Raw genomic sequence first — 14,022 nt, forward strand, 5'->3', positions numbered from 1 at the left:
ATTGCTACTTGAAATTTTAGGGTAAGTTATATTTGAATTTCATTCACATTTCTGTATAATAATCCTTCACTTTCAACATAGCAAAACCAGGAAGAAAATTAAAACTATGTCATAAAGAAACTGTTACAAATGTTCTCTCTGCATGTTCTAGGTTGTGTGTTCAGAATCACAGAATTGTCTAGGTTGGAAGAGACCTCCAAGATCACAGAGTCCAACCTCTGACCTAACACTGACAAGTCCTCCACTAAACCATATCATAGAATCATAGAATCATAGAATATCCTGAGTTGGAAGGGACCCTTAAGGATCATCAAGTCCAACTCTTGACACCCCCTAAGCTCTACATCTAAATGTCTTTTAAAGACCTCCAGGGATGGTGACTCCACCACTTCCTTGGGCAGCCCATCCCAATGCTTCACAACCCTTTCAGTAAAGAAATCCTTCCTAAGATCCAACCTAAAGCACCCCTGGTGCAGCTTTAGCCCATTCCCCCTCATCCCATCACTGGGCACCTGGGAGAATAGACCAATCCTCACCTCACTACAGCCTCCTTTGAGGTACCTGTAGAGAGCGATAAGGTCACCCCTGAGCCTCCTCTTCTCCAGGCTGAACAACCCCAGCTCCCTCAGCCGCTCCTTCTAAGACTTGTTCCTCAGACCCCTCACCAGCTTCATTGCCCTTCTCTGGTTGCAAATGTCTAGCTCATCAGTCGTACCAACATAACAAAAATGAGTTTAAACAGACTCTTTGTTTCTGGCAAAAAAAAAAAAAAATCTTGATCAGCTGCCAGCTGGAACATGCCATTATTATTAATATTTGTATTTTTCTTGCAGGACCAGTCCTTCTACAGCAGAGGGACTCCAATGGAAAATTGCCACTGGATTATGTTCAATCCCTACCAGTAAAACAAGAACTTTTGAACATTGTTCATCCAGAAGAGAAAATTGAAAGATTCTATGAACGCACTGAACAAGATTACTGCAGTCAGCAGAGAGAACTGTGGTTGATTTTATTTAACAAGATGCTGCTAAATTTTTGTTCAGTTTATAATCTGTTTTCACCCTTCCCTTCAGTTCTCAGAGAGGTAGCTTGTTCAAGTAGACTTCCAGTAAGGGCTCGTGATTCCTGTAAGATGGAAAGTACATTTTCTGCAGATTGGTTAGTAGATATGTACTTTAGAGAACTAGAAACTTTTAAAAAGCTACCACAGTTTCTTCAAGAGATATCTACAAACATATTTATTTTTCCAGGAGAACAGATGAAGGCTTTATTAGCAACTCTGGAAACTATGGTAGAGGCAAATCAGCTCTTTACTTAAATCCTTTAAACTGGTAGCTTCCAAAAACAGTTACCATTAGTTAAATCATGATGGCTGGCCATTGACAGTTAGCTAATAGTTTTTTGACAACTAAGAAGTACAAATTTCACAGCCCTACGTGTTTTTATCACCCATGACATCAATACTTTCCTCTAGCTGAACCTGGAAATCAGATGTATTCATTCAGTGCATTTTTTTGTCAGGCAAAATTTATCTAGCGTTGCCTTCTAGTTGTCAGATAGCTCTGGATGTGTTTGACCACCTCAGGAGGGTGCTGTATCATTTGCACTAAGTAAAACTTTGCTTTTTCTGGCCTGGGAATCTTTATCAGATGTCTCATGTCATAGCTCACTTTGGTCTCAAAAGGTAGAGCCTCTGCTGTTAAACTGAGTTGGATACTACAACAGTTTTACCTTTCTAAAAGTGTATACCTACATATTTTCTTGTCTTTTAATAAAACTGATATTTTACCTGTCAGTAAGGAAGAACATAGGGGAAAAAAAATTCTCTCCATTTTTATTTTGTTTATCTTTGTCTTGTAAAAATTGACATTACATTTTGGAAATTAAAAACGTAAGGTAGGTATACCTTCTGATTTCAGAATTGGTATATTGTAATTTCTCTAGTTTTTGCTAGTTTGTTAGAAAAGATCACACAAAGAAGCACTGTGGCACTCATGATCATATTAGTTTGTGCACTGACTACTCCAAGGAGACTGGTTGAAGTACTCAGCCTTTATACAGGACTCCAGTTGGTATCACTGACTGGACCTGTAAAACCATCAGGACATCCTTCTGCTTCCCAGACCGATGATGCTGTGGAGGGCCACATGCACCTGCAGCATAATTTATGGTATCACTGGCTCTACTCTAACTCAGGCTGGTTCGGGTTCGCAGTGGTTTGATAAATCCAGTATGCTGGCAATGCGTAAAATCGTCTTGGTAACATGCCTGGGATTCCCTCCACTCAAGATGCTGGTGGAAGTAGTGGTACAAATCTAGCTATGTTGGCAGGGGAATTTACTAAGGATTAGACAAGACAGTTTAAGTATGTACTGGGTATCAGATTCTGACACTAAGCATGGATCTCCTTAAAAATTACAGCCCATTTAATATGAGAATTTTGTTCTCCATTCTATGAATACATGCAAACTACACATGATAAATCCTCTAAACTAATCCTCTAACCTAATTTGGGATTGTGTGCTACATATTCTATCAGATGGTCCTTTTAATTAATTAAGAAAAAGAGAAAATCCTGTGCGGTTCTTTAAAGGTATCGAGGCTCCTGCAGCAGCTGAACTGTATAATTGTGCTGTGTGAGGTTGGAGATCTCAAAGAGATGCATATTTTGGAGAGCTCTTTCTGCACATTTGTATAGCAATGACCATTCTTCTTGACGTGCGTCTTGGTAGAGATTGAGTAACAAAATTGTTTAAGAATAGGTCTGAGAAGATACACTTCCAAGGGAAGTTTCTCTCTTCCCCTTTCCAGGGAAGAGAAGGAAATGCTGCCTTAGAATGAGGACAACTGATCCTTTTTTTTTTTTTTTTTTTTCCTAATGGATTCAGTAAAAGATCAAGAATAATTCAAAATCTTAGCCTTCAAAAGGAAGGTACTAATTAGCAACGTTTCCAGTTCTTCTGTAGTAGCAATTTATAATATTAAAAAAAGGAACCTTAAAAGAAAGGGTGTGGATAATAGCTGCTTCTGAAATTGATGTTGCTTGACTAGAGGGAATAAGTTACATTGATGCAGCTGGCTTGTAGCACATTAAAACTTCCATTTAGCCTTTCTGCAGCTGAGATATATGATCTCACAGCAATTAATCTACTGAAGATGCTCAGACTGGGTTGGTCTTGGAACCAGACCTTCATTACAAATGTTCAGAGTTTATTAATGATGGATTATTATTTTCATATATACATGCAGAACAGCCTACCCTAATAGAATAAAGGGTCAGCTCATATTGGATTTGTTTCTGTTTGTGCCCTTTTTTATTTTTCTTCAGTAAAAGTAAAAAAGCAACACCCAAAAAGCCTTTGTTCTGTGTAAGATGAACTAGCAATAAACTTCAGTATTCCCTGTTGCAGGGCATGATGAAAGAAATGCTATTCACATACTTTGTAAGGAATGCAAAATGTGTCGGCAATATTAAAGTTTTCTTTAATTATGAATTTGGTAGGTAATTGGGAACTTAAAATAATTGTGACTCAGAAAACCATGGGAAAAGAATTCTGATGGATATAAAAAAGCAATTTCAGAATATTCATACCTATTTATATATATGTATATATATTATATATATATATATAGTATACTAGTGACAGAAATGAAAGCAAGCAAAGCGTTGTTTTGGTCTGACAGAGGGGTTCTCTGCTTAATCCAAGTTATTCTGTATGGTTATTTGCTATTATGTTGTGTGGTTGGGGAAAAAAAAAAAAAATCTGACATTTATAAGTCCTTCTTACCTATTTCAGCTAGTTTCAGTCTTCTCTCCAACATACATGTATTGTAGAAATGTTCTCAATGATTATTAACATTAAAAATGAAACGTCCAAAAGTTAGCAAATGTAGGTATGTAGGATATTTCTGCTTTTTAAAATCCTGATCGGTATGCAGGATATTTCCCTTTGCCCAGTTTAGCTACAAGACCAAACGATACCAGCCAGCCAGTCCGCCTTTCGCACCTTCTCTGCATGCCCATGTTTCACAAGCCAAAGCACTTCACAAGTGCTTCCGTCTTCCTCCTCAGCCAACTCAGGCCTTTAGCAAGTTCCTTGGTTTTCTCCACCTTCAGCATGCTGTTGGAGAATGTTGCTTTTACATGTACATGCACACCAAGTGCTGCCCTGATGAGTGAATGGTGGTCAGTGGCAGCACAATACTTGGTAGGAGGAAAACAGAAGGTAAAGCACACTGCGCTGTGCAGTTGGGAGTTGTAATGGGATGCAACGTTGATGCTCAAACCTCAAAAGTGGCCAAAAAGAAGTTACACGAAGCCGAATTTCACTTGTGTATTCTCTTTGACACATATCCTTTGTTTCACAACACTGCTGTTGCTGAACATGAAGCTCAGCAATTTATGTGCATCTTGGTGCTACCTGTAAAGACACTTTTCCTGGGTGTTTATTGATTTCAGAATGGTCACAATTAGTAAATAAGTTACTACAGACAGCATACTAAGCATGGGTTTGGACTTTTGCTGTTTTGTTTTATGAGCAAGGCTTAGCTCACACAGTTTAAGTATTGCTGTGGCTTCTATAACTATTGTAAGTTTGTTATTGGAAGGTGTTACTGAAAGCTCAGTGCCAGGGCTCCCTTCTTTAAAATACTGAGCTCTGGACAGTTCTGAAGTGCTTTTCCTGCACCACCTGAGTTGCTTAGTCCCTGCATTCATAAGGGGCAGTTCCACAAATGCCCTGTGCAGCGTTAATATCAGCCCTCTGCCTTGGGCTAGCACATTCAAGGACCATGCTGTGCATCATGCCATACTGTCTTATGGTCAAGAGTGCCTGGTAAAGCCAGAGTCATCTGCAGTTTAGTGTCGGGAAGGCATGGCTTTCATCGTGTGGCCCCACATTCAGCTTGAGCTGGCTGCAGTAAGACTTGTTTGGTTTGTTTTCTTTTTTAACAGGGAATCCTCTTTAGTGACTGAACAGATCAATCTGTGTGAGCAGGCATTTCTTCATGTCTTGTGCCACATGCAGATGTAAATATGAAACACTGTGTATTTAATCCATTGGTGAAATAATATACCAGTCCAAGTGCCAACCCCAGAGGAACACCACGAAAAACTTCAGTTATTCCCCACTGAATACCGTTCAAAATCTGTCAGATAGATAACTCGTTTTTTAATCTGTTAAACACACATTAAATAATTCTATACTGTATTAATCATCAAAATGTAATATATAAAGATCCATACAAGTTCATAAATTTATCACCATATTTACCAGGATATGAAATGATGCTTCTTCAGGAAAACTGATCTAAAAATTACATTTTGCCAAATACTCATCTCTGCTGTCATATTTAGATGAAGATATTACAAATGTACCTAATTTATCAACAAAATGTAAAGACCTGTTTGAAAATACAGACTATTTAACAGAATTTGTCCTGCAGACGGGCAAGGAGCCTTGTGCAGAACAGATGAAATGGTAAAGCTGCAGAGCTTCAGTAACACTTTCTGCACAGGCATCTGTGAACCAGGTGTTGGAGAGCATGTTCAGATTTCAGCCAAAAGTAATCAGAAATATTAAAAAACAAACAAACAAACAAACAAAAAAACCTCTATCTGCCTAACTCTGATGATAATAAACACTATAAGGTAACTCAGACTATTTATTGGTTGTTAACAACGTAACAACACCAGGTGTTAGAGGCTGCTGGCACAAGGCAAGCAAAGAGAAAGAAGAGAAAGAAGCAGAAGCAGTGCAAAACCACTGCACTCAGGTCCTGTTAAGAAAGTATTCTTTCAATACAGGTTTCATTAATCTTTCAGGAGAGCTATCTTATTGAGGCTGGAAAATTGTCATTAATCTTGAACGTAGGAGAAGTGAAAATAAAACAATGGAAGACCAAACAGTCAGCTTATACAAATTGTTGAGAGTGCTGACACAGGGAAGTTTGCCCGTTGTGGCTTGTCACTTGCACACAGCTGAAGTCTGATTAATCTAATTCTTGTCTTACCTAAGTGAGCCTGTATACATTTGCTAAATGTCACCGTTTTTCATCAGAATCATGTAAAGAAGGCCTCATTCTTGTTTAGCTGCCAGTACGCCTAAATCACTTTGCTCTTGTACTTTAAAATAAGAAGTAGTGTCTCTCAATATAATTACCCATACACCAACTCATTTGTAACCAATGGTGCTTTTGAAAATCCAGGGAAGGCATAACTAATTTAAAAAATAAAAACCAAGCTAATCTAAGGAGATCTGTATTAAAAAAGAATAATCATAAAACTGCAGACTAAATAGCTTATCTTGCTGATTTGCTGTTTTACCTCACTTGCCAATTTAGTCTTAAAACTTGGCATATTTCTCACTAATGCTCCCTCTCTTATTTTGTTGTGCTGTCTACCCCAATACGTGCATGTCTGCTGAAATTTTGCTCTGAGGACAAATAAGATCTGGCAGTTTGAGGTGGTCAACCAATCATCACTTCTAGCTTTTCAAAGCACACCCTCTCTGTGTGGGGGACGTGCTATCTGTAATGGCTCTTGAACTACTGAAGATTGAACTTCATGTGGATACCATGTGGACTGATGATAACATATCTCCTCTATCAACCCCTTCTGATTTCAGGAGTGTTCATAGAACACGAAGAATTACTTGCTCCCTGATGGGCCTTTGCAAACTCCACACAAAAAAAAAAATCAGGGAGGGAACTGATAAGATTAAACAACGGGTACAGCTATCAAAGGCTCTAGCGTAGCTATATTTATAGGGAGTTCACCAACATGATTAAATTAATGTATGGTTGTTTTGATTTTTTTTGTTGTTGAGTGTATGTGATAAATCCAGAAAAAATCTTTTCAAATGCATTTTGTGCCACATTTATACTAGGTTTATGACATGTTTTATTTCATATGGTATTACCATCTCATGTGTCTATACTGAGTGCTAGCCATCAGTGTGATGTCAGGCTGCTGGGCTGCTGGAGGGTGCTGTCCCAGCCTGCTGAAGGGGAAAAAAAATGAAAACTCCTGCTTTGCAAGACAGGCTACAAACAGGCAAAAGGGGTGCCATTTCAGAGGTTTCCCTTTTATAAATTGAAATACAGTTTTTGTGTTTTCCTTAGCCTGTGCAGATGTATAGCTCTGGAAACACCAGATGAATATGAACACATTGGGTTTCTAGCAAGTGCCAGACCCAAGCAAAAACTCTCAGGTCTCTCCAGGTTTCTCTCTAGCAGCATGGGGAGAGCGAGGTTCCTCCAGATCAGAATGAAGCCACAAGGGAAACCAAAAGGGAACTGTCTGCAGCTGGCATGAAGAACGGAAGCATTCCTCCTGGCAGCCGAGTGGGATGTATGAGGTCACAGCACACTTTAATCCCGTCTGCTTACTCAGAGTTAGAGAGATGGCATTATCCCTGGTTTCCATGTATTTCCCCGAAGTGGATGCCTATGTGGAAGACTCATTTCAGAAAGCAGAATAAGTATTACACCTATCTTTCAAAACTGTACACTCTCCCAGAAGCTTCTACAAGCCGGAGCACCTTCTCAAGGGGAGGAAACGTTTGTTCTCTTTTCTCCTGCAGGGGTGCACACGAAGACTAGGCTGATGTCTCTGCAATATCCATATGAAAAGCAAACAATGATTTACCGTTTTTAGTTAGATCTCTTCCTGTTGCCCTCCAGAAGCATCACCCTCGAGGCTGCCGGCTGTCTCCTGCCCCTGCTGTCTCCCACACCAGTGGCCCTGGACCAGTTTCTGCAGCAAGCCAACAGAGGGTCATTGCTCTAGTTAGCCAGGTCTCCTCTCTCATCTGGATAGCCCCACGTTGGCCACATCATACTGCTAGGAAATGTGCAGTGTGCATTTGAGGCCACTGAGGCCTCTCCAGCTTGGGAAGTGCCATTGGCTACAGCCAAGCCAAGGAGCTGCCACAGGGTCTGCTGTTATCCAAGTTATCCAAGCTATGGTTGTCGTCAGCACAGCTCCAAACCTCTGTACTAGCCCTCCAGCAGTCTGACAGCCTCTGGCCTTTGCATGCTGCAGGTAGAGGACATCTTCTCTTCACCAACTTTTTCAAAGCTTTCAGGGCCTTAGCAAACATCCCACTGGGCAACTGTTTCCTGCCTCTGCTAGCGCAGTCAGATTTTTATTGACTGGAAAGATGGCCCAGAAAAAGTCTTTACAGTTTGTGAGAAATTTTAAGAATTTCATCCATCCGTATCGAGGATTGGTCTTCATTTCTGAAGTGCTGTCACATCTGACTGCCTTTCCCATCCATGTTCCCTGTGACAGGCAGGACATCTGGAGGATGCCACCTGCTCTTTTGCATGACCCCGTGTTAGGATGTTGGATGTGGGGCTCAGTGGGAGGATGCTTTCATATCCTCTCTGACCCTGAACCTTGCAGGCTTTTAAGCCTTCTCCTTCCACCGTTCAAAAGACACTTGTTTCTGAACACCTCATATGCTGTCTACAGAAGTTATGCAAGGCCTTTAGTGGTGCTGTCACCTGCTAAATCCACGTTACTCAGATTTCTATTTAAAGTTCCAGCCAGGAGTGCCAAGAGCACTCCTACCTGCCCACCTTCAGTTTAGCTTCATTCCCTGGCTTAACAAACTGATTTGCATTAATTCTATATTATTTTTTCCCCTCATTTAACAGCAGTGTGTATTATATGAAGTCCACACACACTTGATGTCTCTAGCTCTTCATTCCATGGCTAAATGTTTATCTCTGGTAGAAGGGTGAACAGGACTGAAATTAAAAGACAAATTGGCAAATGTTTTTCAGTACTGACTGTAGGAATGAGAAATGATTTTTAAAGCACATTATTTGGAAATAATATGGGAATTTGCATATATTTTTCACCACAGAATTTGGTTACTTGGTGAGAGAGTTTGAGATGCATGGAGTTTCCCTGTTACATGGTGCACAATGCCAGGGGAATGTGTACTGAGCTGAATGTGCACTCTGTAGGGGTGTGTGCAAATGAATGAAAACAAAATATCAGTGTAGGAACTGGTATTTCTAAAAGCTAGGAACTTGTCAAATAGCTACAGTGGAGTCTGTCACATTTCCCCAACTGTGTACTGAAAGCAAAAAGAGGATTTAATGTTCAGGCTGAGAAGGAGAAAACACAAGACATTCAGAATTAGGGCTGAGAGTTCATCCTTCCTGGGCACTGTTGCCATTTTCATTTTTAAAGTAGGTCATTTAAATTAGCACTCACAAAAACAATGAGCTAATGCACCAGCTGGAGACAGGGCAGCAGGGCAGACATTATATAAGCCCCTTCACAGAAAGGTAAGCATGCACCTAATGGCTCCTTTGTTATAACCCTGATCTTCTAATCTCAGCTACTGTCAGCTGTGCCGAGCATCTGCAGCTCCAGAGACTGCACACATCAAGCTCCCAACAATCTGTACCCTCAATAATACGTGAGCCCAATTTCCTACCAGTGACAGGTTGGTGCAAACTCACTGCGTGACTCCAGATCCTCTCTTCACCTCTCCCTTTGCTTTATCACAACTTAAATCAAAAGGTAAACAGAAGCCCTGGCTTTAAACTTCCTGGCATTTGACAGTTCTGGCATCAAGTGTATGTGTCAACTACTTCAAAAATTCATTTCTTTTTAAAATGCCACTGTTTGTTCTGCAGAGTGTCTGGTCAAAGTGCAGCTTCTGCATTGTGCTGCAGAGAAAGGCCAAACTGCAAAAATCATAGGACTGTATTTAATTGTAAACCTCAGGACTTAACCGAGAACAGCAAAGTGCACAATGAAAACTAGTTCTCCACCATTAAGAATTCCTTAGAGCATCTTCTTCCAACCCATACTTTGCTGGAGTTACCTACTTTAAACACAACTCTTCACAAACTATAGGTTTTCTGCTTTTGTATGGTTTTCTGTTAATTTATTTTCCAAAGTCAAATGCCTGTTGTGATTTGATTTTGAAGTCATACAGAGGTACAGATCTAACTGGAATGGAGCAAGACTGTAAACGCAGACATTTCAGAATCAAGTAGCAGACAGTAAGATGCATATATATATATAAATATATATAATATAGAATGGTTACAGAACTCCCAGAGGAGATTTGCTTCCTTTAAATGTGGATTTTCTCATCTCATATTCTTCATTTCCAGACTGACTTTCATTGGAAACAATTTCAAATCATTTCACAACCCACCGACACCCACCACAGCAGTAAAAACATGCTGAGCAGCAGGAAGAAGAGGCTAGATTGGAGCATAGAAAGAAAAAAATCCTGCTACAGATAGCAGGGTCACTGCGAGAAGAGTGTGTGGCCTGATCCTCCTGAAGTCCCCTGTCCTTAAGCTCTCATGCCGTACAGGCAGGGCCTTGTTCCTGTTGAGTTTCCACACAGGATCTGCCACATGTCACAGTCAACAGCACTACTGACTTTAACTGCTTTTGCTTTTCAGGGAGGTCTAAGTGCTCTGAAAAGACCAACCTGTGACCACCAGCCCAAAGACCACTTCCGAAGAGCTCACAGCCAACTTGAAGGCTGGGTCTAACTCTGATGTGGTGTGGGGGATGGACAGAGTCTGGATGCAGGAGACCAAGAAGAGGGAGGTGAAGTTTTGTGAACATATTGCCTAGGAATTAGGTCTATAAGAGGATGAATAAGACAAAGAGAATTTCTGCATGGGAGAGAAAGGAGAAGCCTACCAAGAACAAAAAGCAAAATGAGGAGAAGCAACAGGAGAACATGACATGGCAGAGAGTGGCAGTCCCCAGTAAGGTGTAACTGGTCCTATCAGAACTGCCAGGAAATAAAGGAGAAGAGGTAAGGTGCAGTAGCCTTGAGTTTGGCTGTCTAGAGACTGCTGGCCAGGGTCTCTAGGAGGATGGGAAGGAGTGGGCCTTGGCACTGGCAGGCATGGGACCAACTCGTCAGCATGCAGTCAGCAACATCTGACCTTAAGAAGAGACTAAAACCGTGTGGCAGCTGGAAAGCAAGGTGTAGATGTAACAACAGCTTTGGGATGTGGTGCTCTTGGGGGTGCCAGGAGGGATTGCCGTGGCTGTATTGGGAAGGGAAGGACAGCAGGAAGGCTGGTTCCACCGTAATTCTTCTCCCAGCTCTTTCCCAAGAGGTCTCCCATTCTTTCCAGAACTGTATACTGCCACAGCAAATTCCTGTCATTGAACTTTCTTCTAAGTGAGGCACTTACATTTACACACATATTGCAAGTAGAGTTCCATCCTTTAAATGAATCACAGTCTTTAAAGAAATCTGCAAGAATTAAAGTTATACTTCCTAGCCATTCGGTTTCCCAGTGATGGTTTTAATAATCCAGGGCCATCCTTACTTCTCTTTTCCTTCCCTCAATACATGCCTTTACAGGGCCTCAGCTGGAAGAACAGAAATGTAACCAAGAGAAGGAATTGCTTTAGTCTCTAGGCCTGTTTCTTCTGATCAAGCCATTATCTTGTGCCCGTGAGCAACAGCTCCTCCCGCTTCGAGTGAGACTGCTTGTCGAGCTTGTTACGTGTCCGTCCTGGGGGAAAGGAGAATATTTTTTGCTTTTGTTACCGTATTTGTTCAGGAGGCAGAGAGAAATCTTCCTTTGTGCCATATGCACACCGAGCAGGCTGTTTAGGGGGTGGAAACATGCAAATGAGAGGAACGTCCACTGCACCAAGCCATTAATTAACGAGGTCAGTAATACAACGTGGTAGGAGCAGAACAGGAACCAGAGATCCCTTGAAGGGCTCTCTGTGCCTGGTTCAGTGGCAGGGGCTCGGCAGTGCAGACTGCAGCGGGGCCAGCATCTGGTGCGAGGGCTGGGAGTGTCCGGCTGGTGGCGGTGCCCATGCTGCAGGTTAGTTAAATGGCTCTCCTCCCCCCTTCCAGTCGTATCTAGCAATGATGCCACATGGCATTTATTTGATATTTTCATTTTTCTTTTCAAAGTCCTTATACTTGTGGCAATTGTGATGACGCAGTAGCTGAAGAGGGGATGATGCTGAATTCCAGCTCTTGTTCTCTTCCTCGCAGCTGCTCTGTGCTTATCATTCCCTATTAATTTGATCATGTTTTTGCATAATCATGCAATGTGTCTGCACTTTCTTTGCTACTTTTGACTGGGGATCTTTCTGCATCAGTTGTGCCTCTAAAAGGCCTTTTTTTTTTTTTTTTTCAACATTCTTAAGAAAGATCATGTGTAATATGAACAATTATGCAAAGTAAACTTTGTAGGAATATGTCTTTATGTAAGGGTACAGAAGGTCAGGCAATATCAACTTATTAAATGACTCCAGAAAATATTAATCTGCACTCTTTAATCAAAAATATATCAATGATCAACATTGTGGCCTTTCTTTTAATCACCTCCTGTAATTTAATCAAAAGCTGAGCAAGAAAAGCCATTTTTAGTATTACTTTTGATTATATTAAAATTAAAAAAAAAAATCTTTATTATTGTATGAATCATAGCTAAGGATTTCAGGCTTTTATATTGTGAAATCTGAAGCATAAAAAAAAAAAAAGCTTTTGACATTTAAATTTAATTCAGCACTGAGACTGATGAGAAGAAAAAACATGGCTGCATGTATTTTTTGGTCCCCCTTAGTAAAAAAAAGTCAATTTCAAACTTTCAGAAATTTGAGTTGGACTCTCAAGATTCAATAGAATTGGAAATTGTCCTGTTCCATGGCTACATCTGGCATTCCTTGAGCATAAAGTTCTTACTAACAAAAAAGAAATTATGCTCCAGAAGTACAATGTTTCCTGTGCAATGGATAGTTAAGTGGATAGTTAAGATTTTTCCCTTCCCTTCTTCCTTTTTTTTTTTTTTTTTTTTTTTTTTTTCACAGTTATAGCACATGGATTTTTAATTTAATTAAGATCTAAAAATCTTAGTTTGTGAGAAAAATGCCTTCTCTTGATTACTTTGACACGAAAGGGGTGAAAACCTTCTAATGCCTGTTGCAGCAAAAAGTATCAAACCTTCCAATCAGATGACCTGACCTACACTTGTTCACATCTACAGCTGGCAGCAGCTGTGCTACAACCTTTTTTTTTTTTTTTTTTTTTTTTTTTCCTGAGAGAGAGGCTGCTTTCAAAGGACAAGATGTAGCATTTGCAACAAAGGCTAAGCCTAGTCAACTGAAGCAGTTCACCATATTTTAAACCTGGAGAAATATGGAGAGATAAAGGCTGTTTAGGGCAGTTTAATTACTTTTCTGGTAGGAAGAGAAGGATCTTTTCTTTTCCTACCAAGAGCAGAGGGACAGCACCACCTGGAGGTTAGCCACTCTGTGCCTAAATGAACATCATACTCACCCTCAGTCCTGCTTCCCTCTCCACTGATCAGCCAATTGCATGATGCTTTCAACCAGGTGCAAGTGACCGAGTGGAGAGCAGTTTGTTCTTTTAAAGCCTTCACTTTTTCTCAGTTGACATCTAAAGATTGCATTTTATTTGGGAGTAGTTGAATTTCTCCTTTAAGTGTCAGAAGATACATTCCTTTTATTCCGTACTCTAATTAGGCACAAAGCAATGGAAATCCAGTCCTTCACACTGAAAAACACCTATAATTGCAACTGTGTATGTCTTAAAAATCTTTGGTTGTTCTCCTCTGCGAGATTTCAGAAAAATTCCAAAGGAAGAGGTAGTTACTGAAAATTTGCAGTTTAGGTGGGGGTGGGAGATTATCAGCTTTAATAGAAGCAGCTGCACAGCAATCTGGAAATTAGCCCAGTTGGGAGGAAAAAGTTTGTCCTCAAAAGAAAAGCAGGCTCAGAAATGTAAAGAAGCCTGTGTCTGGCTGCCAGCACGACTCCTGCAGCTGAGCACGGAAAGGAGGCGTAGGTGGAATGTGCCCTTCTCCTGCAGGTAGGGATCTCTTGCTGCTGGGGAGTGAGCTGCGAATGTCTCACCACACTTTGAGCGGCTGGTACATGGTCTAATGCTGACTAGAGAATAAATTTTTCCCTTCTTTTCTTGCTTCGAACTCCTGGGCTACCCTGGAATGAAATACATTAGTGCATTGCTG

The 14,022-nt window shown here is 40.7% G+C and overlaps 1 protein-coding gene across 2 annotated transcripts in view; it reads left to right on the top strand.

Moving 5' to 3' along the window:
* The window catches only part of SLF1 (SMC5-SMC6 complex localization factor 1), a 49,204-nt gene extending 35,632 nt beyond the window's left edge, over positions 1-13,572 (top strand). For both annotated transcript variants that reach the window (XM_084504194.1, XM_084504195.1), the window contains exon 18: positions 834-13,572. In XM_084504194.1, the coding sequence (XP_084360320.1) occupies positions 834-1,318 (485 nt within the window). In that variant the 3' untranslated portion in view covers positions 1,319-13,572. The remainder of the gene's footprint in view (positions 1-833) is intronic.
* The last annotated feature ends 450 nt before the right edge of the window (positions 13,573-14,022 follow it).

Source organism: Aythya ferina (genome assembly GCF_964211825.1).
Source record: "Aythya ferina genome assembly, chromosome: Z".
Classification (NCBI taxonomy): Eukaryota; Metazoa; Chordata; class Aves; order Anseriformes; family Anatidae; genus Aythya; species Aythya ferina.